General features: G+C 40.7%; 2 protein-coding genes across 6 annotated transcripts in view; one reads left to right on the forward strand and one right to left on the reverse strand.

Moving 5' to 3' along the window:
• The window catches only part of cadpsa (Ca2+-dependent activator protein for secretion a), a 140,051-nt gene extending 119,066 nt beyond the window's left edge, over positions 1-20,985 (reverse strand). For 2 of the 4 annotated variants that reach the window (XM_047149629.2, XM_053673956.1), the window contains exons 1-2: positions 19,534-20,985; positions 10,970-16,357 (exon numbers count right to left, since the gene is read on the reverse strand). In XM_047149629.2, the coding sequence (XP_047005585.1) occupies positions 10,970-11,314 (345 nt within the window). In that variant the 5' untranslated portion in view covers positions 11,315-16,357; positions 19,534-20,985. Of the gene's footprint in view, positions 1-10,969; positions 16,358-17,223; positions 17,488-17,683; positions 18,417-19,533 lie in introns of those variants that run through there. The other 2 variants (XM_053673954.1, XM_017450609.3) reach the window with 2 other exon arrangements.
• Positions 16,375-27,500, forward strand: part of nampt2 (nicotinamide phosphoribosyltransferase 2) — a 21,144-nt gene continuing 10,018 nt past the window's right edge. The window contains exons 1-5 of one of the 2 annotated variants that reach the window (XM_017450613.3): positions 16,375-16,404; positions 22,074-22,209; positions 25,289-25,392; positions 25,486-25,614; positions 27,388-27,500. The exon at positions 27,388-27,500 is cut by the window's right edge and continues 46 nt beyond it. In XM_017450613.3, the coding sequence (XP_017306102.1) occupies positions 16,390-16,404; positions 22,074-22,209; positions 25,289-25,392; positions 25,486-25,614; positions 27,388-27,500 (497 nt within the window). In that variant the 5' untranslated portion in view covers positions 16,375-16,389. Of the gene's footprint in view, positions 16,405-18,607; positions 18,806-22,073; positions 22,210-25,288; positions 25,393-25,485; positions 25,615-27,387 lie in introns of those variants that run through there. The other variant, XM_017450612.3, reaches the window with a different exon arrangement.

Here is a 27,500-nt window from a genome sequence, read left to right on the forward strand (position 1 = left end):
CATTACTTGCACATAGTCTCAGACCAGGCCTAGTTAATCATTGAGAATCCAGACCCAAGGCCAGGAAGCAGACAAACAGGCTAAACCGACCGTCTGCTAGCTGCGCTGAGTCGTCACCTAGGTTCCACAATATCGAGACTGTGTTTGTTCCCAGAGATATACAAACAAACAAACAAACAAAAAACACTCAAAATTTGTTTTAGTAACCTAATTAACATAAAATTAGATTATACTGAATGCGCAGCCAGCACCTTTGATCTGAAACTACGACTGTTAAATACTAGATCTCTCACATCTAAAGCGCTTATTGTTAATGAGACCATTACTGCTCAGGAGGTGAATCTAATGTGTTTTACAGAAAATGAGTACACAGCGCTAAATGAAGCTAGTCCTCCTGAATACAGTTAGCCCTGTCTAACTGGCAGAGGAGGAGGTGTCAGACTTATTTATAATGGTAATCTAGGCGTCACCCAAAAACCTAGTCAGAAACTCAACTCCTTTGAAGTTCTTCATACTAGTATAACATATGTAGCGACAAAAAATTCTACCGAGTCGATTCCGCTAATTAACATTTATAGACCCCCAGGGGCGATATTCTGAATTCCTTGGTGAATTTTCAGATTTTGTCTCTGAAAGAGATTTGTTTCTTTAAACAAAGCATTAATTGTTGGCGACTTTAATATTCATTTTGATAACCCAGACGACCCTCTGAGAACTGCAGTTGCGTCCATTCTAGATTCTGTAGCAGTCAATCAGAATGTAATAGGACCCATTCATAATGGTGGTCACACTCTTGACCTGTTACTAACATACAGTACAGGTTAAATATAGAAAATATTGCCACATTTCCGCAGTTTGAAACGCTCTCAGATCATTATCTCATCTCATTTAAATTGCGTATTGATCATAATATACGCACCTTGCCACGCTACCGTGTCAAACGTACATTCACCTCAGATCCTGCACAGAGTTTTATCAGTAACCTCCCAGAGATATCAGCTATGATTGAATCACTTGATCAGGTGACTGAATGCTTAGAGTCAACGTTCTGATACACGCTAGATAAGATAGCTCCACTTATTGGATAGCACCCTGGTATAACGATTACACACCCACGCCTTAAAACAGACCGCTCGACAGTTAGAACGTAAATGGCGTCAAATCAAACTGGCAGTATTTCAAACAGCGTGGAACGAGAGCCTCCTGAACTATAGAAAATCTCTTAGTGCTGCTGGATCAGTCTGTCTCTCCACCTTAATTGAAGATAGCAAAATAATCCTAGATTCTTATTCAATACTGTAGTGAAATTAACCAGGAATAAAACCACCACAGAAACTTGCACATAATTATATAGCGGCGATGATTTCATGAATTTTTCTCTGGCAAGATTGAAAATATTAGACAAGAAATCCGGACTATTCATTTAAAACCAGACAATCTTATAACTAACCCTGTAGATAATAATATAGCAATATCAGATCAATGATTAGAAAGTTTTAGTCCACTTAGAGAGATCACGTTTGCCTCGCACGTCTAAAAAACTTTAGGGGGTCAGTTGGTAAATTGTTGCCATAAGGCAGCAGTGTGCAATGGTGGAAAGTATCATATAGTCAAAATTAGCACAAAATGTATGAAATTACAATTCCAATAACTGCATTTATTTATATTATATATTATATAAGATATATATAAGTTGCAGCGTTTTTTTGCCACCTAGTCAGCATGTAAAAGTTATATCTTTTAGAAAGGAATAACGGTCGTAAGAGGTATGTGGATGGATTTACTCATTCACAATACATAAAAAGAAAAAAATTTTTGATCCAAACATGTTTACAGTTATGTAAACTTACAAGAGAATTTCTTACTTTCTTACTTTGTGAAAAAATGTAAATATACTATTAAAGAAGCCAACGATTATATTTGACCATTTAACAAAATATTGGTTTAAGTGACAAAAATAAATGTTAACGTAGCTCAGATAGTGTTTCGTTTTTTTTTTTCCTTTAAGTAGTTTTGCCGAAATATTGAAAAAAGTACTCAAAATTTGAGACTCCTCTGACGATGACCTACATCATGCCATGTGATTGCAGAAAGGGAAGTGCAAGCAGCACTTTCTGGTCATGTGACATGCCATTTTTATTTTGTTATGTAAAAGCTAAAGCCTCCTTTTTCCAGTTACATAGGAAAATGGTAGTTTGGGATTATTGGATTATAGGCCAGAATGGAATTCACAAAGAAATACAGAGATGAGCCACAAAAGTTCCGGAACCGAGATTAACCTCTAAACCTCCAAAGTGATGGAAAGACCAAAGTGTAGAGAACGAAAGGATCTGCTCATGATCCAAAACATTTAAGCTCATCTGTGAAACATGGTGGAGGTAGTGTCATGGCATGGGCTCGCATGGCTGCTTCTGGAACATTCTCACGAATCTTTATTGTTGATGGAACTCATGACGGTAGCAGCAGAATGAATTCAGAAGTTTACAGAAACAATTTGTCACCAATTTAAGAAGAGTGCATCTAAATTAATCGGGAGGAACTTCATCATGCAGCGAGACAACGATCCAAAACACACTGCCGACTCAACCAAGGACTTCCACGACTGGCCGAGTCGATCACCAGACCTTAACCCAGTAGAGCAGCATTTCACCTCCTGAAGAGGAGACTGAAGAGAGAAACCTCCCGAAACAAACAACTGAGAGAAGCTGAGGTAAAAGCCTGGAAAAGCATCACAAAAGAAGAAACCAACAGTTTGGTGATGTCAGTGAGTCACAGGCTTGATGCAGTTATTGCAAGCAAGGGATATGCGACCAACTATTAACCCTCATTTACTTAAATTAACTCCAAGACTCATCTCTTCCTATACTTTTGTTCACCCAAAAATTGAGTGGTCTGTTCCAAAAGGTTCCATGTTTTGTGTTGTTTAACCAGTCTGGATGTAAATACCAGGAAATAAACGCTGAAATCCCAAATTCTTGTCCCGTATCCATCTTTTGAACTCAAACACAAATGTCTCTGGCGTAATAAAAAAAAAAAAAAATTAACTGGCCTCAATAATTCCAGTAGTTTCAGAGGGACTGTATAAATAGTTCAAGTGCGTCGTCTCGGTCCAAAAATACTTATTTATTGATATAAAATAATCCATATCAGTGACTCACACCATGTCAAATCAGAAGGTATGTTGATTTTAAATCCCCAGAAAATCCCGTTTCTCAGAGTTTCCGGCTGTAACTGTGCACGGAGACATTATAATTGTTGCGGGCTTTCCCATAAATGACACCAACATGGCCAACTGTTTACTGCAGCAGTTTGATTGCTCTGAGCTTGTGGGCTAATAATGCAAGTGTGCATTTTATGATATGCACACACACACACACACACACACACACACACACACACACCCCAAGCTGTGCAGATCTTTTCAATAGTTTCTGTGTTTACAATATTTTCCTGTCAGCATTTCCATCAAATTGACATTTTGCAACGAATGTAACGATGCTCATATACATCGCGACTTGGGTAAATATTTCCATCACCTCCTAATAAGGGCGACGAAATCAGAACAGACGGCTGATTCCATTCATCTTCATTAAGCGCTTGATCCTGGTCACGGTGACGGTGGATCCGGAGCCCAACACTGAGCACAAAGCTTATTAACTTATTAAGCTTCTTATCATAATTCTATCTCAGCTGATCTCCTCAGTAAACATCCAAAAACAACAGAACAGAAATCAATCACATGAGACGAGTCGTCTGTCACGTGCTGTACAGACGACTGGGATAGATTTCGACCAGAAAGATCCTCGTCTCTTTATATTCAGACCGGTTAGGTTTGTTGAAGAAACGTGACGAAAGGTGAAGAAAAGTAAAAGCTGACTTTTTTTTTTTTTTTTTGCAACTTTTCACATATCTGCAACCAAGTCGAGCAGGAAAGAAAGTTTCGTTTAGATATTTATAAAATATCTCAAATTGGTTTCGTTTAGATTTGAAATATTACAGACGACTGCTGTTGCTCCTTGGTCGACCACAAAAGAAAAATGGCTTACTGTGATTTTTAAACTTTAACTTTTAATTTGTTTCAGTTTTTTTCATATATTTCCAACAAACAAAAGTCAGCGAAGAGGTCCAAAAGAGAAGAGAAAACAAAAGATGGAAAGATAAAATGAGAGAAGAGAAGAGAAGGAATGATGGAAGAGAATAAAGCAGAAAAGATGAAAATCAAGCAAAACTGAGCGAAGAGAAGAGAATAAAATAGGGGGGGAAATGGGTGAAGAGAAGAGGTGAGAAAAAGAAATGAGAGGAGAGAAGAGAAAAGGAGAAAAGAAAAGAAAATGAGAGAAGAGAGAGAAGAAGGAATGAGAGAAGAGAATGAAATAGAAAAGAAGAAAACGAAAATGCGAAGAGAAAAGAAGAAAAATGAGAGAAGAGAATAAAATAGAAAAGAAAAATGAGTGAAGAGATGAGAAGAGAAATACAGAAGAGGAGAGAAGAGAAATAGAGGAGAGAAGAGAGAAGAGATGAGGAGAGAAGAGAAGAGAGGAGGAGAGAAGAGGAGAGAGGAGGAGAGAAGAGGAGAGAAGATGAGAGGAGAGAAGATGAGAGAAGAGAAGATGAGAGAAGAGGAGAGAAGATGAGAGAAGAGAAGAGGAGATGAGAGAAGAGGAGAGAAGAGAAGAGGAGAGAAGAGGAGAGAAGAGGAGAGAAGAGGAGAGGAGAGAAGATGAGAGAAGATGAGAGAAGAGGAGAGGAGAGAAGAGAAGAGGAGAGAGGACAAGAGGAGAGAGGAGAAGAGGAGAGAAGAGAAGATGAGAGGAGAGAAGAGGAGAGGAGAGAAGAGGAGAGGAGAGAAGAGAAGATGAGCGGAGAGAAGAGGAGAGAAGAGAAGAGAAGATGAGAGGAGAGAAGAGAAGAGGAGAGAAGAGAAGAAGAGAGAAGAGAAGAGGAGAGAGGAGAAGAGGAGAGAAGAGAAGATGAGAGGAGAGAAGAGAAGAGGAGAGAAGAGAAGAGAAGAAAAATGAGGAAAGAGATTTCTGCACCTGAACAATAGAATAAAATGGAGAAGATTGACAGATTGAAGTGAACAGACATCACAGCCATTATAATCACTAAAATCACAGGGTGCTTCTTTTCAGTCACCTTCTGTTCCTCTCTCTCTCTCTCTCTCTCTCTCTCTCTCTCTCTCTCTCCCCCTCTCTCCCTCTCTCTCTCAGGGCTTTATTCTCAGAAGAGCTTGTGTGTAGAGGGAGGGAGCGGCCTTGTCATGGAGAAACGGCACACAGATGTTTGACCTTCCCACCTGCATTTAGCTCGAGAGCTTCGTTCGCACAAGAACCCTGTCCTTCTATCAAAGCTGGATCCTTCAGCGTTCTCTTCATCGCTTACACCAGAATGACGTTAGCGGTGTGTGTCTTCTCTCTTTGAAGCTGGCTCATTAGCATATCTCATCATACAGATAACAAACGGCCGCTGGCTCTGTTTTGTACGTTACACTGGATCCTAACCTCAGAGGGGGGAAAAATAATAATAAAACGATACTCTGGATTCAGTCGCACTCGGGAAATGTTATCAGTCATCATTACGATTATAAATGGGAAGAAAGTGCCGGAAATGCCACTCTCACATCATCGGTTATGGCAAAAACACCTCGAGGCCGATGATTTCGGACTCCGTTCGTGTCTGTTTTTAACGTTTAAAAAAAGGCTCGAATGGACTTTTAAACATTACGACACATTAATCAAATTCATTCGAAATCCTTCAGCGTCTAAACACAGCACGAATATAACTCCAGAGTAATCTGAGGCGGCGTTAAATCGTGACAAATGATTAACTGTAAATGCAATGGGAAATGTATACATTTTACGTATGTATATATTTCCAAACCTACTGAATTCTCGAATCTGATTGGTCAGGACATGCTGATTGATTTTCTAGCACAGCTAATGCGCTCGGTCTAATTTTTCTATAGTAATAACTCGCATGAATGGATTAAAGAACGTGTGTAGCTGCTGATATGATGACGTTTTCTCTAAAGAGCTGTATATTTAGCATTTATAGAAGGAGTCACCAGTGTCACTAGCAATTCCAGACCACTAGGATCGGTTCCAAAGTATAAGAGAAATCGATTTTTATTGGTTTCCTGGAAGTTGAATTAGCTTTAGCAAAATAAAATGCTATTTTTGGTATTCTCTTCACGATTCTTAATGCTTTTAAGTGCTAGTCATGCAAGTTGAACTGCTTGTGTTATCTACTGATCATGGTGACGAAATGACCCTGCACCTATACCCCTGAAGCTCCAGAGTTTCACACCAGCTGGTTTATGGCACCGTTATTGATTTCAATGATGTCCCAGCGACACTAGGCCACTTTGGAGAATTGCGGTCGTTTAAATGATGGAGAATCACGTAGGAGGAGAAAGTCCAGCTGAGTCAAAAGTTATACGGATGCTCATTTATGGTCTGGTGAATGGTAAAAATGGCACAAAGGACCTCCTTTCTGACATCCATGATCGACTTCCTGCTACTAGAGAAGGTATGGAGAACCCAGGTATGTCATTAAGCACTATTATTTAGCACTCTGCTGAGCACTATTCCTTATGTTATTTTCTGCCAGCATGTTCGACAGTTTCCAGTGCATCGAGTTGAAACGAGAGCTCGGGACTCAGATACCACAAGAAGAAAAGATCACAAAGGAAAAAGTTTTTACTTTCATGCAGGGGGGAGCGAGATTTTAGATATGAAGCTCACTGGGCAAAGACCACGCTGTGCAATATCCGTCCATCGGTTTTCTGTACAGATTATCCTACACAGGGAGCCTGGAGGCAATCTCGGGGAACTCGGGGAACTCGGGGCACAAGGCGGGGAACACCGTAAACAGCGTACAGGGCACAATCACACACCCATTCACACCCTAGGGACAATTTAGAAATGCCAATCAGCCTAAAACGCATGTCTTTGAACTGGGGGAGGAAACCAGAGTACACGGAGGAAACCCCTGAAGCACGGGGAGAACATGTCAATTCTGTGCACACGACAGGGCGGAGGCAGGAATCAAACCCCCAACCGTGGAGGTGCGAGGCAATCGTGCTAACCTGCCCTCCATTGTGCAATGTATTTTTATGACACACTAGCATTTCTATCTTTGGGCTTGTTTCCAATGCCACACCCTCTCCCGGTTGAAATCCTAATACACAAAGAGATCAGTCCATACAGGATTTTGCGAGCTATTTTTGTGACTGCGGTGGCGAAAAATGCTTGATTCGCATTTTACGATGCAACTTGCAGAGCTTTTTGTGCAAAGACATGAAATTGTTTTGCACGGTCTTTGATTTGTTGGTAAATCAGACCTCTTAGCTGTACTCGTGTTGGACGCATGTGAATCGAAGAGGCTGAACGCACGTTGTGACGGCGTCACATGACGGCCCGAATCTACGGAAAGTCTGAGGTAATTTAAAAAAGAACGAAATAAATAAATAATCGCAAGCTCCTTCGAATATTACGAGGTTTGCTTGATATTGCGTTCACTTCTGCGAAATCCTGGAGGGACTGACAGATATAAATAATGGCACTCGTACTAGAGACAGCTTACAAAAGGGCGGGGGGGGGGGGGGGGGGCGCGTCTTTCCGCAGCCTTTGACAGAGTGTTCATTTTATTCACACGTGTTTAAAACCTGGCTTGTTAAGTCAACGATGGAAACGTAATGTTTAAAGAGGGTTAGACAAAAGACGCACGCAAGTTCAAAAAATGGATTCATAGAATCATTTCAGAGCCCGTGATGCTCATCAAAAGTGGGGACATGTAGCAACACTATTTTTTATTATTATGTACCTGGACCTTATCAAATTTTAGATCAGTATTTGGCTTGATATTTCTAAACCCACCAGAAAAACCGATCGGACAAATCAAATAAATCTGCCACACTATGCACACAGAAGTCAACACTACCAACGCTACATCACAGCTGCTCCAGCAGCACAGCTCCCCCCAATGAATCCCCTGACTCAGGATTTCCCACAGAGACTCTTTTTATTTTCCCAAGACAAAACTATTGAGAAAACAAACCAGCAAGACTCCCAGGTGAGTGCTGAGCCTGAGATAACAGTCTTGTTTTCTCCGAGTTAACAAACGTTCAGCACCACAGGCGACGAGTGTTGCTTTTTGAACCACTTTGTCGGATAACATCCAGCGGGCGGAATAGGTCTCATCTGGAAACATGTATATGACCTCCTCATGATCAGCTCTAAATAAATTAACCGACTTGGTCCTGACAAAAGATAACGCTACTCCGCTTAGATCTGCAGCATCTAGAGTTCCTTTTATCATCGCAGTACCTAGTGCATTTCATCATAAACCTGTACAGTTGGGGTTCTCGAGTTTCTTTCGCCGCCAGGAATTATCGTTACCGTTGTTCGACTGAATGCAGGGCATGAAAATCAGACCGATGGGTCGGATAAGGAAATCGATGGTTTTCGATCAGTCTTTATTTGGAAATGATGCTGGTATTTTCATTTAAAGAATTCGTCATTAGTATTTAAAGATTTGCCTGTACATGTTTAGGCTGCGAAAGAAACACCATCATGGATCAATAGTCCCAGCCCATCCCATCCCATCCATTCCATTACAAAGGTCTCACTGGGTTTTAGCATCGTTCTAAATGAGCAGACCGATATTGCTTTCAGCAGATGGGATCCTATTACTTCACCGCACGCAATTTTGCAATTGAAGCCTTACCAACACGTCTAGTGGCAAACTGGTGCCGTTTCTTGAACAGTAAAACACAATGGTGGGAGGGGGAAAGATTGAATCCAGATGAGAAGTATTCTCAAGCAAGTGCCAGTGGGTACCAGTTTCTGACAGACAAGAGAGCAGGAAGTAAAGACGCTCACTGTATATATGCGAGTGTTTTGTTTGTTTTTTTTAAAGCCTACATAAAATTTAAAACCTGTTGTTGTAGGTTGTATTGAAAAAGGATTTTCGGGTAGTTTTGACCCTTTTATACCAAAGCAATTTGCCAACGCTTTTTGCCAACAATGTTCTATTTATAAAAAATCGACACACACCTTTTATGTGTTTATAGTTCTGTGAAACAAGTTAGTTCCTGTTATCACTTGAGTTATAATGGCGATAAACAGTCGTTCCCTTTTTTCTCTCTCTTTCTTGAAATTAATAAGACTTGTCATGTTACAAAGAAAGATCGTTTTTCACGACCTTCTTTGCTCAAATTTACCAAGGGTGCCAATATTAGTGGAGGGCACTGTATCTTTCCAACGTGAAGACTTTCCTTTGTCGGAAATAAATCGTTCTGACTAACACTAGACACACCTTCCAAAACTGCTAATTGAAGGTTTCCTGACAGAAAACTTCACCACATCAAAGATTATACAGTACGTTTATGTGAAGCGTCCACCGTACAAGTCCCTGTGTAAGTTGTAACTATAGAAACGATTACGCACTAGGACAACAGCATTGATATAAACAGTGCTGCAGTTCTAGAAAATTAATCAACACCTTCTTGACCCTCTTGATGAATTAGGATATGCTAAGCCCCTGGGATTAAAAGTACCAATATAAAACTTAAACTGTTAAACTGATGCTGTAGATGTTTATATGGCAACGAAATGAGGACGTTAAATCCACTAAATCTATTCACAATTGATTATAAATGAAATCTGTTGCAAATGGCCTAAAAATAAAATCGGAAAATCTGATCTTGTCCTAGTTTCATGCACTTCCCTAACCATAATCATCGGGGTGGAAAGGTTTAATCACGCTTTATCTGATTACAGCGCCCATCCCTGATGAGATCGATACACTGAAAGGACTGATGAAGCCACAAGGGTCTGGATTTTTTTAGGCTAAAAAATCTCAGTGTCAGAATGACGGACATTAAGTGAAGTATAAAGCAACTGGTTGCTGCTGCGGAGCTTGTCTAAGCTTCTTCTCCACCCTCTATATGCATTCATAAGGCTTCAAAATGCTTATATGATGGATCTCCTCCCACTAAAACCATTTATAAGACTTTTATACAGTTATAGGATGTTTCCCCAGCTCTTATAAGCATTCATAAGGCTTCGGCATAGTTATAAGATGTTTCTCCTACCACTATAAGCATTCATAAAGCATCAGCACAGTTATGGGATGTTTCCCCACACCTTATAAGCATTCCTCAGGCTTTAGCATAGTTATAAGATGTTTCTCCATCCACTATATGCATTCGTAAGGCTTCAGTATGTTTATACGATGTTTCTCCACCCCCTTTTATAAGAACTAATAAGACGTCGGCGCAGCTACAGGATGCCGCGTCACTCCTATAGGTATTTATGAGGTTTAATACAGTTATGGGATGATTCTTCACTCCCTATTAGAAGTGCTCTTAAGGTTTCTGTATGTTTAGAAGGTGCGTCTCCATCCCTATATGTATTCATAATGATTCAGCATAGTTCTAGGATTTTTCTTCACCGCCTTTTATAAGCATTCTTAAGGTTTCTGTGTGTTTAGAAGGTGCTTCTCCATCCCCATTAGCATTCATAAGGATTCAGCATAGTTCTAGGATTTTTCTTCACCCCCTATTATAAGCATTCATAAGGCTTTAGTAGGTTTATAGTATGTTTCTCCACGCAGTTTTGTGTGTATAAGATGTTTCCCCGCCCTATAAACATTTATAAAGTGTCCACAGGCTGATGTTTCCATCCTAAAAATATTCACAAAGGAAATATCAAAATAATTTTGATGTTTCTACAATTGTAGTGTACTTTATATATATATATATATATATATATATATATATATATATATATATATATATATATATATATATATATATATACACACACATGTTTTGAACCTAGTGATCAGAAGTTAGGTCAGCTGGAAATGTATTTGTGTTTCAGGTGATTTTTATTTTATTTTATTTTATTTTTGCTCCAGAGCAATCTGTTGCTTTGTGACCTTTTACCTCCGCGCCGTTTCTTACCTTCTGCTGCCGCCTCGCCATGTCCGTGGGCTGCTTGGCGTTGAACGGGTACGCGATGCAGCGCATGACGAACACGTAGAGCTGCAACCTCTTCTTTCTTTCCTCTTCCTCCCTCTGCATCTTCTCCACCTCGTCTTTCTCCTTGTCGCTGGTGGCCGCGGGTCCGGGGCTGGAGGGCCGCGCGTGGCCACCACCGCGGCTGGGCTGTGAACCGCTCGCGCTCTGGCCGGAGCGGCTCGATGAGACCCGCGCGCTACCGGTGGCTTTTGGAGGCGCCACCACCGCCGCTTTGCGCTCTTCCTCCACCACCTCATCTTCCTCCTCGCTCGAAGACGGGTCCAGCATGGTGGCTCGAAGTTAAAGGTAAATTTAAGAAGGGGGAAGGGAAGGGGGGAGAGCAGAAAATACGCGCCGTGGAGTCACAGAAGAGCCGCGGAGACGCGCCGGCGCGGACGGAAAAGTGAGACGACTTGATGTGCCATCAAAGCTTCAAACTTCACTCCATGAAATTTCCGTTAGTCTGGAAATAACCTGCTTCCCGACAGCCTGTAGAGTCGCTCTGAGTAACTGTTGCTTTCTTTTTCTTTTCTTTTCTTTTCTTCTGTGTTTTGCTTTTAGAATCTAATTACAGTGTTACAAATAATGCGAAGCTTTCAGAAATGTATATTTTTCATAAATGCACTTTCTTTTCAGCCCTCTCCCTCTCCCTCTCTCTCTTACTCTCTCTCTCTCTCTCTCTGCTTTTCCAGATGCTCTTTGGCGATTGGCAACCAGCAATGGCCACTTACCGAGGGAAAAAAAGCGGCTATGGGCGCTGACCGCGGTCCTGAATCTCAGAGCGCCTTCCAAATAAACACCCAGGGCGCTACCTAACGCGCAGACGCCGTGTCTTTCGTATCCTTTGTAGTGCACGTGTACAGGAAGTACAGAGCTATTTGGGATCCAACCATGTATCGCGGAGATGCGTTGGCTGAGCTACAAACCGGTCCTCAATGGACATCTAGTGCACTACAACGGGTGTAAAAGCCATTATTTCATACATTTATCCAGCGCACTTGTGTAGGGTGTAGGAAGCGGTTTGGGATGAAGCCACAGTGCCCGTTGGGGAGGAGGGGATCGTTTTGACGTTGTTTCCGCGACAGCTGCTCCATCTCTCCATCTATTTATTTATCCAAGGCGGCGTTTTAGTGCGGCTCTTAGTTCTTTATGTTTGAATGTTAACCGGGGCAAAAGACCACTAAATCAAATTAAGGAACCCTTGAAGAACTCCTTTTTTTTCCTCTAAGAGAGTACACATGAATGTTTCCCTGTGAGGAAGTGCTTCAAGTAAACCCCTAAAAAAAACCTTAAGAAACATTACTTAGTCACTAAAACCTTAAAGACCCCTTGAAGAACCTTTTTTTTTTTTTTTTTTCGAAGAGTGGACATCTGAATGTTTCCCTATGAGAAAGTGTTCCAAGTAGATCACTTTAAAAAACCCCATAGAACCCATAAATAGTCACTAAACCCTTAAAGAACCCTTAAAAACCTTTTTTTTGAAGAGTGTACACCTGAATGTTTCCCTATGACAACATGTTTCAAGTAGAACACTCTGGAAAAAAAAGCTAAGAAGCCTTGAGTATTCTCTAAATCCTTAAAACCTAGAAGAATCTAAGAACGCTGTTTTTCTAAGATTGTACAACCCCAATTCTGAAAAGGTTGGGACAGTATGGAAAATGCTAATGTAAACAAAGAGGAGTGAATTGTAAATGTACTTTGACTTGTATATAAACTAAAAACGTATAAAGACGAGGTATTTGATGTTTTACCTAATCAACTGCGTAGTTTCTTGAAGGTAAACATTTATTTTGAAATTGACGCATGTAATACGTTCCAAAAAAGTTGGGACAGGGGCCATTTAGGACTAATAGCGATGTGAAGTTGAAATAAGAAGGTGATGTGAAACAGGTGAGGCAATCGTCTAATCATAATATATAAGGAGAATTCAAAAAAAAGGCCCAGTGCTTCAAGAGTAAAGACGGGTCAGCAAATAATCCAACACTTTGAGAACAACATTCGCCAAAGGCGAATCGGGAGGATTTTGGGCATTTCACCTTCTACAGTGCGCAATATAATTAAAAGATTGAAGGAAAATCTTGTTAAATCTCAGTGTGTAAAGGCAAGGCCAAAAACCACTTCTGAATGTGCGTGATCTCCGATCCCTCAGACGTCACTGCCTTAAAAACCGTCAGTCTGTAATGGAGATCCTGACATGGGCTCGGGAATACTTTGGTAAACCTTTGTCAATCAACACCATTCGCCGCTGCATCCACAGATGCAAGTTAAGGCTTTACTATGCAAAGCAGAAGCCATGCATCACCGCTGTCCAGAAGCTCCACCCACATCTCGGGACTCAGTCTCGTCTGAGATGGACAGCAGCACAGTGGAATTGTGTTTTGTGGTCCGACGGGTCAAGATTTCAAGTAGCTTTTGTACAAAACAGCCGTTGTGTTCTCCGGGCCAAAGAGGAAAAGGACCATCCAAGCTGTTATCAGCGTCAGGTCCATGGTATGGGTAACTTGCACATCTGTGAGGGCACCATTAATGCAGAAAGATATGTACACATTTTGGAGCAACATATGCTGCCATCATGAGCAGGACAACGCCAAACCACATTCTGCCCGGATTACAAGTGCATGGTTGCGTAAGCAGAGAGCGCGGGTGCGAGCATGACCTGCCTGCAGTCCTGACCTGTCTCCGATTGAGAATGTGTGGCGCATTATGAAGCGCAAAATAAGGCACCGAAGGCCCCGTACAGTTGCACAGCTGAAGAAACGCATAATGGATGAAAAATGGGAGAAAATTCCATTTACTAAACTTAACCAACTGGTGTCTTCAGTGCTCGAATGCTTAATCAGTGTTATTAAAAGAAAAGGTGATGTTACACAGTGATAAACAGTCGACTGTCCCAACTTTTTTGGAGTGTCTTGCAGTCATCGGATTTGAAACGAGTGTACATTTTCCAAAATAAATTAAATTCACAAAGTAAAACATCAAACAATGTGCTAATAATGTGTTTTCAATATAGTACAGGATGAACTGACTTTCCAAATGACTCTTTTTTTTTTTTTTTGCATTTTCCACACTGTCCAAACTTTTTCAGAATTGGGGTTGTACTACTGAATGTTTTCTTATGAGAACAAGTTCCATGCAGAACATGTTTTTCAAATCTAAGAACCTTTCATTATTCACTAAAACCTTAAAGAACCCTTGAAGAAACTTTTTTCTAAAACTGCACAACTGTGTATTCCTGTAGGAGAACACGTTCCGATTAGAACACGTTTAAGAAGCTAAGAACCCTGAATTATTCGACGAACCCTTAAAGAACTCTTGAAGAACTTTTTTTTTTTTCTAAGAGTGCACACCTGAACGTTTTCCAATGTGAAAGGGGTCCAAGCGGAACGCTTTGAAAGAAGCTTAGATCCCTTAATTATTCACTAAACCCTTAAAGAACTCTTGAAGAACCTTTCTTTTCTAAGAGCGTACGACTGTGTTTCCCTATGAGAAAGGGTTTCAAGTAGAACACTTTTAAAGAAGCTACAAACCCTTCATTATCCAATGAACCCTTGAAGTCAAATCTAGTACCCTCTGAGCGAACCCTTTAAGACCTGATTTAGATTACTAAAGAGTTCATTTGTTGGTCCCAATGGAGAAACCATTAACAGTTCTTCGTTTTTTCCTTCTTAGGAAGCCTTAAGGGTTTCCCTATCACAAAGGATTCGAAGAAGCTAAGAACACTATTGATATTCATTCAATTGTCAAGATATCGGGAACACTGGACATGAGGGCCTGGATAAAACACCAGTCCAATTCAGGGAACCAATATACACACACACTCACACATATACGAATTCACACCTAGGGGCAATTCAGAGTCGCCACTCCATCAATCATCTACCAGCATGTTGGAAAGAAGGGGAGGAAACCTTCGAAAACCTGCAGGCAAACAGACTCACTGCAGAGACAGTAAGCCAAGCTAGAACCAGGGAGGCAATTCTACTCGCTGTGCCACAAGTGTGCAGCAATTAAATTGAGTTAGCTTTGCCTGAGTGTAGGGTCAGGACCTCTAAAGTAGAAGATTAAAGGGTCTTGTTCAACGGTCAAACAGTGGGGGATTGGTGATCCTGCGGTCTGCATTAACAATCATTCCAGGAGTAGAGCAGCAGCCTTCAAAAATGCACGACTGTCTGAGTGCTGAATCAAAAGTGAAAGAGGTTTTGTGACGGTTTCATGTTTCAGAGCTACGGTTCTGGAAGCACTTTCCTCACAAATCTCTTTGTTGACAAACATCCTGTTTCTCAAGAACTTTTGCACCCCACTCTGTTCATGGTTTTCTTCGAAGGAGGTCACTAATGAACGTAACGATCTAATACGAACCGAATGCATGATCCAATAGGTGATAATTCAACATTACTTTTAGGCTGTAAAGGTTAAATGATTTTTTTTTTTTAAAACACTATACCCTTTTAAACCACCACAGTAGGCCACAGAGGAAAAGGGAAATGCTGTCTATAGAGAATGAAGCTAAAAACAACAAAAGAACTAGCTAAAAAAAAAAAAAAAAAACCCAAAATAATAGAACCGAAACTGAATGAAGTGGTGAGTTAAAATAAATGTCTCTGAACAGGGAATTCACCAAACAGTCCTGGACCCTGGACTTCCACATCTAGTGGTGGAAACGCCTATAGCATACCAAGTCTCTTGAAACTGTGTGCGTGTGTGTAAACAATCATACTTGGTTTAGATTTTGAAGTGACTCACGGTCACATGGTTCTTTATATAAGTAACACATGTTCAACACCCATATAATCTTCCTTGTACTTTGTCCCTATTTTATGCAGTACGTGCGCTAAAGGTGTGTATCTCAAGAATGAAATACATCAAGGCCCAAAACAAAAGCGAAAGTATATTAGTCAAGGCTTCTGGTGTTGTGTGAATACTCATAAAGCTAGCCTACATGATCAAGTTGCTGGTATGGCCGCGCCCCATGGATGCCAACTGCTACCCCAGTTGCCACCCCTACTCTGGCCTCAGGTTCGATTACACTTTTAAAATTCATGCAGAGTGAATCATTTACCACAACACTGCTGAATTCTTGTTGCCTGTTGATTCATTTTCTATAACAGCACCACTAACACTCCTAGAATCTCCTAAAAGTGTTCAACAGGGTTGAGATCTCGTGACTATGAAGGCCATAGCATGTGATTTACCTCATTTTCGTCCTCATCAAAGCATTCGGTGACCCCTGGTGTCGTGTGGATGGGGGCGGAGTCATCCTGGAAGAAACCACTTCCATCGGGTTGGGAATGTTTGATCAGAGGATAAAGATGACCAGTCAGGAGAACTTTCCTGGAAAACAATAAATAAATGCTTGCCACAGCATGACCACAATCGAGGTGAACTGGAGCTGCTCGGCATTTTATACGCTAACTGCTTAATTGTGTCATGCGGTACACCTGTCTGGAGGCGCTCGTTAAGATGGCGAGAGGATTTCTGATATAGGGTTCATTATTGGAGCACGGATAGTAGGAGATTTAGGCGCTCAGCTGGCTGTGCTTCAGTTTCAACAGTGACTAAACTGGGGAAAGTAGAGGAAAACAGAAGAGTAATGCTGCGTCCTAGTTCGCCTACATATACTATGGACTAAAAGTATGTACTCTTTTTGTGAAGAAAAAGTACATACTTTTAAGTGTGTAACAAAAGAGTATGCAAGTACCGGGACATACTAACACGTCATGTAACGGAAGAGAACGTTATTGCCTAGTTACGCACACCATCACCGTAAACAAATTCCTCTTTGCATTGCAGCTTTTCTTCATTCATTGTTCCTTGTATAATTTATTTTAACTATATAATTTAATTGACCCGTCCCTTCATTTATTTTTCCTCATTTCATTTACGCCTCTCTAAAATGTGTCGAAAATCGACCGGAGATAGTAGACCATCCGGGTACCTTTGGGATCCTCATTTCAACTTACTACTATTTGGGACGCGCTCGTTCTAATAAATTTTGGGCGGATAGTAGGCAAATTGGGACACGGCGCATGTGTTGTTCAAGTGAGCGAGAATTTTAACGCGGGACGTGACCGTCCTGTCAGAAAGAACAATCCGACCAGACCATATCTACATACACTACAGATCAAAAGTTTAGAAACACTCATTCTTTATTTTTAAAAAATTTCTACACATTATAGAACAACATGTTCGCCTCACACCTCCAGGGTCGGGGGTTCGAGTCCTGCCGGGGCCGTGTGTGTGCGGAGTTTGCATGTTCTCCCCGTGCTGCGGGGGTTTCCTCCGGGTACTCCGGTTTCCTCCCCCAGTCCAAAGACATGCATGGTAGGCTGATTGGCGTGTCTAAAGTGTCCGTGTGTGAGTGTGTGTGTGATTGTGTCCTGCGATGGACTGGCACCCTGTCCAGGGTGTACCCCGCCTTGTGCCCGATGCTCCCTGGGATAGGTTCCAGGTTCCCCTTGACCCTGAAAAGGAGATGGATGGATTATAGAACAATAATAAAGTCATAAAAACTCTGGAATAACACAAATGGAACTATGGGAATTATGTTTTGATTAAAAAAAATCATTATAAATTTTTTTTTTTCATATTTTAGCATCTTCAAAGTAGACGCCCTTTTCACCTAGAATTTCCAGAAATGCGTTCTTGGTGTTTTCTCACCTGATTTCTTGAAGATTTTCACAGAGATACTTTTTAAACAGTATTAAAGGAGTTCCCACCTACGCCGGACACTCATCAGCTGCTTTTCGGAATATTTCGCTCCGAATCGTCCGTTTAAAAAGATTTTTTTTTTTTTGTAAATAAAATGTTAGTTTTCTAATGAAAGAAACGAATATGTCGGCACGATGATATTTTTGTCTACGACACCGATTTCAAACATTTAATCACACACCTTCAGATCAGAAGGTTTTTAAGATCATGAGAAACATTTCAGTCGAGTGTCCACATACTTTTGACCGGTAGTGTAGACAGGGATGTTATGGCAGGGCAGCGGTGCTTGGACCCCTCATAACAGTCATCCTGCACCATATTGTCAACAATTTATTAATACACATTTATAAGTCATAGTTGAAGTAAATAGTGTATGAAATACATATATGTATATATCATCAAGAATATTAATCTAATATTAAGTATAAAACTTAATCATAAGTCCCTCCTCCTCCTCCTTCTCACTATAAATAAATCTTATTTATCCAAAACAAATAAAAAATCTTTTCTCTTGTTTTTTTTTTTTTTTTTTTTTTGCTTACTAATCAGAACGGTTTCCTAAAGTACTGACACGACAGGACGCTCCTGAGTCCACGGTTTCATTCTTATTTTCGCGGAAAATGAAACTCTTCCTTCACAGTGCAGCGCCACTCTGCGTCACTTTCGCAAAACCTGCTCTTCGAGTCCCACGGACCACGCCCCCTTTTCCTTGCGTTGACTGAATTCATTTCAGACCACGCCCCTCCCCCCTCCGTCTCCGTATCAGTGGTGGGCTCGTAGCCACGCCCCCCTGTGTAAGCCTGTACGCGGGACATTCTCCTATAACGTCACTCAGTGTGACTCCGCCTTCTCTGTGTCCTCTTTTGATGAGTTACCTAAACGCACAGCGGCTAAACGTGGGCATCTTTTTTAAAGCGTTTGCGTGGTGTAATTTTACTCTGAGAGTCACGCTGCGGATTAAACAAGGACGAGAACTTTGGTCCTGTTTTTTTTCCACCCTGAAAATATAACCGTAGTTCAGCTATGGCAGCTCCGGATTATAATTTTTTACTCTCGACTGATTCGTACAAGGTAAGCTCCGCATAAACATGTTTATGTTTCTTAGTGCGTTCGTTATCATTTGAATCATCATCATTATTATTTTTTTCCAATCAGAAAACTAAGCGGTTATATTCTCAGTAATGTTTCTCTTGTTAGCCAGCTAAGCTACCTTGTTTCCCCTGCGTGCCCTTGCTTGTCATTTTTTCATGGTCGTACTTCAGTTTAACAGAGCCTTAAATTCGTTCATTTAAAACAACAGCAATATCATGACTTAACACATGTCACGCTGAAACAGCCACATAATGTTTCCTATCATTCATATTTTCACGGTTGCCAGACTGCCAGCTCCTTTCCTTTTAAATGGCCCGCTTTAGCTTTAGCTTCACCTAGCGTTGATACAATTGTTGTGTAATTTTATACTTGGTTTTACGGTAACCACTAGACGTCTGATTTAATTAAAATATAAACACAGAGAAGTTTATTCGCACACTGTGTTTATTAATACATTTTCTCCCAAAATAGAATGTTCGGTTTTTAACGAGGAAAATGTTGTTTAGTATGTAAATATTACGCATGAAATATGACTTTTCAGTACATAAAATCGACGGTAAAAGACAAGCTTGTATGATGGCTACCGTACACCCAGCTATATACGCGCAGTTAGTTTCTGGGCGGGGGAGAAAATGGTTAATATATTTTAGGGTTTTGTTTTTTTAACAGCAAAAACCATTCTCGTTGGATACTGTTACTTTTCCTACCGTTGATTAATCTTGTCTCTTCAGATTGACCGTAGTGCAAGTTCGCTCCTCAAAACCGAAGAAACGAAACCGAAATTAAAGCTAGCACGAATCTGAGTTGTGCTGTGGGGATGCGTTCCAAATCGCACCTTGGCGCGCTCTGTATCGAGCCAAAATAATCCGTTGCCATGGTGATTTTAAGGCACGTACTGTTTAGACGTATGGTAGTGTATAGTGTGGTGCGTGTGGTTTGACATACGGCCTTCGTGTATTAAATATTTAGCTCCTCGATATTGAAAGTTACTGAGGGGGTAAATAATATGTTGTCAAGTGATATAGATTTAGGAAAATTACCGTTTTAAATCACTCTTGCTTAAAGTGTGTCAATTTAACATGTTTTCCTTTTTAATTATAGATAACAAATTAAGAACTAAACAGAAATTCTGGAAAGATTTCAGAAATGCACAAATATTTTACATAAAAAAGGTGTAATTTTTTTCTCACTGAAATGCTAAGAACCACAATGTTTAAAAAAAAAAAATTTTTTTAAATATATAAATATTTGCTTTTAACAGTCACACACATCAAAAATTGCTTAAGGTTTACTTTACTTAATGTTTGCTTTATTTAAGGTAATGTGATCTGAAGACATTTTTGTGTCATATGATTGAAATCATATGATTTTTAAATACTGAATTCCTGTCTGTACGGATCACATTAGGTTAAAAAAAGCAAGACCGACATTTGGGTGGTGTTTATCCATCCTGCCCGGTCTGGAAACATGCCAGGAAAGGTCAGATGTAATTGGAGGATGTCAGACGACCCCCTACTTTAATCACTTTCAAATGGCAAAGGATGTTTTCTTCCACATCCGAAAGCCTCAGAGGCTAAAATGTCACCCACACACATACTCGCATACTCGTTTTAGAGTTTCGCTCTGTGAACCGCTTTGAATCCAACTATCATTTCAGTTTTCTTGTAGTCAGAGCATTAAATCTGGACCTGCTGCCTTCCTGACATGCAACGCCCGTGCATGCAAATCTCCATAAAGCTTATTTAACACCCACGTTTAAGTTTGTGTTCGTGTAACGGTGCTATATTTTACGAATTCTCTCTGTGCCGTTTTCAGTTTTCCCCTCCTCGACTAACACGAAGCTTGTCCCAATCAGTCTATCAACTCTCCTGTCATTTATTCCCCGGCGCTGTTGAATTCTCCCTCCTGAACGTTAATCGTTGATTTTTCCTTTTCGATCGCAGCAGCTAGTCTCTATTTAGCGTGCTCGTTCTAATACGCAAGCGTTTCTATAGTAACAACCCGCTTACGCTCCACGTAATCTACGGCTTAACGATTCATCCGAATCTTCGCGACGTAGCAAAGTTTCGAATCGTGTTAACCTTTACGGAATGAGGCTCCGTTGTCGGCGCTTTGTAGGTTTTTCCACCGCGAGAACGTATTCAGGACGAAGGAAGAGAAGGGGGAGGGGTGTAATTATAACTAGCTCGTCTCGTGGGCGTTCGACAACATTAAACGTAGCTGTAAACGGATAAAAAAAAACTAAAGGCCGACGTGGCGTAAGACGAACAGGACACGTGGAAAACAGGAAAACGGTCCGCCTCAGGATGGTAACAGGAACGGAGCTTCATTACACCACCCGGTCGCCGATTAGTTTCCTATGTGGAAGGAACACTTGATTCAGGTGTGATCCTTGGAATGTCGCTCAGCAGGTGATTCGCTTTCATAGCCTTTACATACCTAACATATCAAGTCTTGAGTTTGGATAAGGTTTATCTGTAATCATATCCTATCGTATTCGTATCGTACCCTAAACTCTTTTTCCTGTTCCATTTCAGAGAGTTATGTAACAGTGTTTGTGTTTCAAACGGAATCGACTTTGACCTCGTCACAGGTTTTCGGTTTCTTATTTTCCAGACGCTGTTTCAGAACATTTTGTGATTAAAGCACAGACTTGTTTTTTTTTTTTTTTTTTTTTTTTTTTTTTTGAGAACTGGATGACTGTTTTAATGGAACGAAAGATAAGAGTAACAATAGGAATAATAATAACATCCCCGTGAACAGGATCTCACTCCAGCTCGAGTTTGCGCTTCCATTTTGTAAATCCCTTGGCCGCTCGCCCGACGCCGTCGACTAGTCGATTTGTGTTCATACGAAATACAATGAGCACTTTGTGTTTCTGAAGTAATTCCCGTTCTCTCCTCGTGACGAATGATTTTCTTTCTATCAGTGTACAGTACAGGAATTCAGGTTGTACAACATAATTTTGTTGTCGTTGTAATAATACAAAGCCACTTATGAATGAGCATGGTTTGTGTGGTTAAAATAATAAATAAATAAATAAACCACCAAAAACATCTAAGTTTTCAGATGCACGAGAGTCTTAAGTTTCTCGCTAACATCCCATGCTGCATTAAAATAAATAAATAAATAAATAAATAAATAAAATAATCCCTCTTTTTGCCTTCAGACAGGTTGGTAAGAGCATTACACGGCATTAAATGTCACTAGATTTTAACATTTGCGCTTGGTTTTTCTTGTTCTTCAGATCACACACTACAAGCAGTATCCTCCAGACCTGAGCAAAGTGTATTCGTACTTCGAGTGCCGGCACAAGAAAGGGACTCAGTTCAACGAAGTGGTGTTTTTCGGCCTGCAGTATCTCCTGAAGAAATACATCGCAGGTGTTTATCACGAAAGTGTGACGATGCTGCGCTCAGACTTCACCGGATATTTATTTCGTCTCATTCGTAGGATTCATTAGCATGTCCGGGTCATATTAGTAAAAGGATTATTCTTAGAAGGTTTTCATTTCTGCAGGAAACGCGCTGTTGGTGTTAACCCTTGTGCGTCAATTAGGGGAAAAATGTTACACATGGGTCCCTAGAAGACAAACATGTTCACGTCGAAAAACTGTTCTAAAAATACGATGTATTAATATTTATTTCTCCACTTTCACTGACGTCGATTTTATTTATTTATTTATTTATATTTTTTGTCCGCATCAGTTCCGATCATAATTACCAAACATTCATTCATTTCCAGAACTGTAACCCTTTAAATGCTGGTTTGTTTACATAATTCCACACATTTTTATTTTAAATGGGGGGAAAAAAAAGAAAAATAGTCATTATTTTCCATATACTAAATACTAAGCAGAATTTTTTTTTTCTTTGATTATTACAGACTCTGATACGTCAGTGATTAACAGCAACTTTCATTTTGATTAATTAATAATTTTTTTATGCAGTGTCAGATGTTTAAATAAATAAATAAATAAATAAATATATAAATAAACTACCACTCAGGTCCATAAACGACAAAAAAAGTCCATGTCAAAAAAAACTGCCATAGAAATGTTATATATTCTTTTTTTCTTTTCTTTTTTTCCACTTTCACTGACTTAGATTTTTTTCAACAGCATCAGTTCTGATCATAATGACCAAACATTCATTCATTTTCAGAATTTTAACCCTTTAAACGCCGGTTTCTTTACATCATTTCTTTAAAAATCTTCAAAGCCCAGGAGCCTTCTTTGACTCGTATACACGGGGAGGGATTTGGTGATTTGCAGTACAATATAAATTCTTGCTTTCAAACTGTTCACACACTGAAGATTTTCAGTACACATATACAAACCACAACACACACACACACACACACACAATTATAGCTGCATCATTTATTCAGCTGGTCTGCAGCGCTCTATAATACAGCAGAATCCGAAAAAAAATGAAAAGCATGGATTTTCCCCGGAGGCTAAACCTGAGAAAATACTACACATTTCAGAAAACGTTTTGAAACCTTGTCAACAAAATGAAAGCCTGTTAGGACAGAATGCACGATTTTCTACTTAAACGTATAAACGGGGAGTAATTATTGCAGATTGAATGGGTTTCAGTGGGGACATTTTTGTCCTTAAGGTCCTGAGTGGAACTGTTATGTGTACCTATTTAAAATAGATTTATGAAAGCAAATGAGGGTGAAATATTAAAATTCTAATAAATATAGACACTTTTTTGCAAAATTTATGCAGTTTGCATGAACACAGACCGAATGATTTTTTAAAAAATAAATAAATAAATAAATAAATAAAAGACAAAAATGTCCATAAGGATACACAAGGGTTTAATAGAAATGTTATTGATGTTACAAGGGGTACTTTTATTTATTAATTTACTTATATTCAATATAATATACGAAATATATTAGATCGCTTTTAAATAAATATTTAAAAAGTGGCATTTTTTGTTTTTTAAGAATAAATTCGGGAAGCCGAAAATCGGAGGGGAAACGACACCGCTTGTGAAACGTTTGTATAATGCGCACCCCTTATGCTTTACCCCTAAAATGTTTCTGAATGTTTTTGCGCTTAATTTACGCACGTTTTCAACATAATTTCAGATCGAGAGCGGGGGGGGGGGGGGGAGGGGGGGGTTCTTACACAATCTTTTTATCTTAGTTTCCTTTTTTTTTCCCCCTCCTTTTCTTTTTTTTTTTCACTTCACAAGAACCTGCCTCTTTAATATGGGTGTGTAGACTTTTTATATCCACTGTATTTATTGGCTTAGGTTTTCAGCTGCGTACGGTGCGTGAGCTGATCCTAAATCAATATTTGTTTTTGTTCATCCTGATAAACATGGATTTAAAAAAAAAAAAAAAAAAAATCTACTTGGGCAGTGTCCCAAGTTTTGTGTTATCACAGACAAAGTCTGCGATCCTTTTTTGTTTATTTGTTTATTTATTTATTATTTTAAATTACGGCATTTGTGCCAGCACTAAGATTAGCCTTAGCTCTGGCACTTGTACAGAACAGTAAGGTGGCCCTGAAGCATTGCACAGCGTTGCCCGTGTCACGTGTTTGGCATTGCTGTACCTCTTGACGTCCCACGTGCGTCCTTTGCCGACAAGGTCGAACTGCAGGCCTCTTTCCGAACAGTTTAGCATGAAACACACGGTGTGTGTTTGAGAAAGACAGGCCCGTACTTGTCCCAGTAAATGCACATCTTTAAATTTGAATTAATCTCTCAGCCATAATGATAACACAATAATACAAAGCCCTGTTTCATGATCAGTTCTGCTTGCGTAAGGCAGGCACTTCACATCAGCGTTGCGTAATCGTCCGGTGAATTCTACAAAGCGCAACCGCGTGACCTTTCCGCACTCGATCCCGTTCATCAGGAGCACCGCGGGTCTCTCGAGCTACTTCTGTACGACGCACGCCCCTTCCTAAAAATGTTTTATTCCTGTATTACAGTACAGCAGTTTGCAAGTTTCATCAGCTGACGGTTACATTGCGCAACATTTCGTAAAATTAGTTAGTTCCTGTCATCAGTTACGTTGCGTATTTTTAAAAACAAACAAACAAAAAAGATTAATCAGACAATGAAATCGCACTTTGTCATGCTATCGAGGAACCAGCATGCAGCTCCAACCTTCTGCTGCAAAGCGCTGACACTGGAGACTCCTTCCATGAACATGGAAAAACTTGTTCGAGCGTTTACAAGTTTCACCGTATCAACCCTGCGTTGTTGTTATTGTTGTTGTTGTTAAATAAAATCATTTGTTTAGTATTCGCTCCGATAGAGCGTCCATCGTACCAGTCCCGGTAAATGAGCCGTTCTGTTCAGATTCGAGACATCGAACAGCGCTGTGCTGTAAGTTTGTATAAAACACGGCGATTTCTAATACACGTGTTCCGGCTTGACTCTGTGTAAATCGTGGATTCGTAACCGAGCGCATCGTTCGCTTTTTTCCCCCCAGGATGCGTCATCACAGAGGAGAAGATTCAGGAGGCCAAAGTGTTTTACCAGATGCACTTCAAGCAGTCGGTGTTTGACGAAGAGGGCTGGAGGAAACTCATGGAGGTAGGATTTTAACTCTGTTTCTCCACGCGTGTCTTCTTCGTCCCGAGTCTCGCCGCGCTAACGGTCGCTTCTCCGTCCCTGTTTGCGTGTCAGAGATACGACGGCCGCCTCCCGATCCGCATCAAAGCCGTTCCCGAGGGGAAGGTCATTCCCAGGGGGAACGTCCTGTTCACCGTAGAGAACACGGACCCAGACTTCTACTGGCTCACCAACTTCATCGAGGTATTTCTTCTTTTCTTAAAGTATATTAAAGATTAAAGATGCGTTATTGTTTGTGCCTGTATACAGCATTAACACTTCACAATTAATATGAACACGAATACGTATTGAGAAATGACGTTTACAAGTGACTTTTATGTATTTATTTATTACTTTAGGCCGTGGCTCTCTCACATTCATGCGAGCGAGGGGAAAGATCGTGTCTCGGAGTCTCAGTGTTCCCAACACTGTTTAAACACTGTATCCCTAACCCTTACGTCGTCGGTAGTCTATATATATTTATTGAGACGTTTAAATTCTAAAAATAATTGCACAATAAACCACAATAATAAATAAATAAATAAACAAACAAATAAATAAATGGTTGCCTTTGGCATTTTCACAACTTTCGTTGTTGCAATACACACTTCATGACGCAATGTGTTTTGAGCTGTGGGGAAACGTTCCGCTGAATGGTTAACCCTCTGGGCGTGTTATGTTCAGTCCTGCTGTGCCATTGTGCAAGTCAGTGACTCGGGCTCTTTTCATTTCCAGCACATACTTGACCGCTGCTGCGGCTCTGAATCAGCAAAGAGAACTTCGATTATAATGGTGCGGGGTCAGAGAGGCTGAACTCGGGACCCGGTGAACCCGAGCAGCGAGGTTCTCTGAAAGCTCAGACTGTACCGCATAGTTTAGAATAGTAACATTGTTTAAAATGGTTCAATGTTTTATAGCGAATAATAAGAGCTACAGATTGTGCCGGAGACTGCAGGCCTCTATCTATAAACGCTGCAGTTGTTTTAGACCCGAGCATGAAGAAAAACCAACGGCCTGTCAGTCGATTAGTCTGACAGTCTGCCGGTCTGTATGTGGGTCGGTCGGTTAATCTGTCAGTTGATTTGTCTGTCTGTCGGTTTGTAACCTGGCTGTCAGTCTATGAGTCTATCTGCTAGTCAGTCTTTGTCAATTGACATGTCCGTCGTTCAGCCTGTCTTTCTGTCAATCCGTTGATCCGTCAGTCAATCAAAATGTCTGTTGGTCTGTCTGTCAGCTGATTTAGTCTAGCTTACAGTTTCTTCGACAGTTTGTTAATCTGTCTGCCTGTCACTTGGTAACCTGGCTGTCAGTCTTTGTCAGTTGATATGTCTGTCTGTTGGTCAGTCTGTCTGCCAATGTGCTTATCTGTCTGTCAGTCAGTCAAACTGTCCGTCGGTTGATTAGTCTGGCTTTCAGTCTGCCAGACAGTTTGCCCGTCTGGCTGGCTGTCTGTCTGTCTGTCTGTTGTTCAGTCTGTATGTCAGTTGGACGGTCGGTCTGTTTGGTAAGTCTATTAATCAGCCTGTCTGTCTGTCTGTTTTTCAATACATCTGTCTGTCACTCAGTGTCATTTTGTTGGTTGATCTGTTTGTCATTTAGCCTATATTTTTGTCAGTTAGTCTATGTGTCTGTAGTTCAGTCTGTCCGATGGTCTGCTTGTGAGTCAGTCTCTGACTGTCAGTCAGATGGTGTGTCTGTCAGTAAGTTGACACACTTGCCTGTCTGTCTGTCTGTCAGATGGTTGGTCGGTTTTGTCTGCAGTCTGTTGTTCTGTCTGTCATTCGGTTGAAATGTCTGTCTGTCTGTCTGTCGCTTTTTCTGTGTTCGTGTTAGTCATGCCGCATGTCCATCATGGCAGCTGATAAAACTCAGGAGTCGTTTGGGTACACACTCCCCCCGCCCCCCACCCCCCCTCGCGCTCTCTCTCTCTCTCTCTCTTTCTGACTCATGTGCCATGTGCGCTCTTTGTCCCCTCAGACCATGCTGGTCCAAATGTGGTACCCCATCACCGTGGCAACCCTCTCCCGGGAGTTCAAAAAGATCCTCGCCAAACATCTGAAGGCCACGTCTGGAAGTTTGGAGGGGCTGGA

The sequence above is a fragment of the Ictalurus punctatus genome, chromosome 21 (genome assembly GCF_001660625.3).
Source record: "Ictalurus punctatus breed USDA103 chromosome 21, Coco_2.0, whole genome shotgun sequence".
Taxonomy (NCBI): Eukaryota; Metazoa; Chordata; class Actinopteri; order Siluriformes; family Ictaluridae; genus Ictalurus; species Ictalurus punctatus.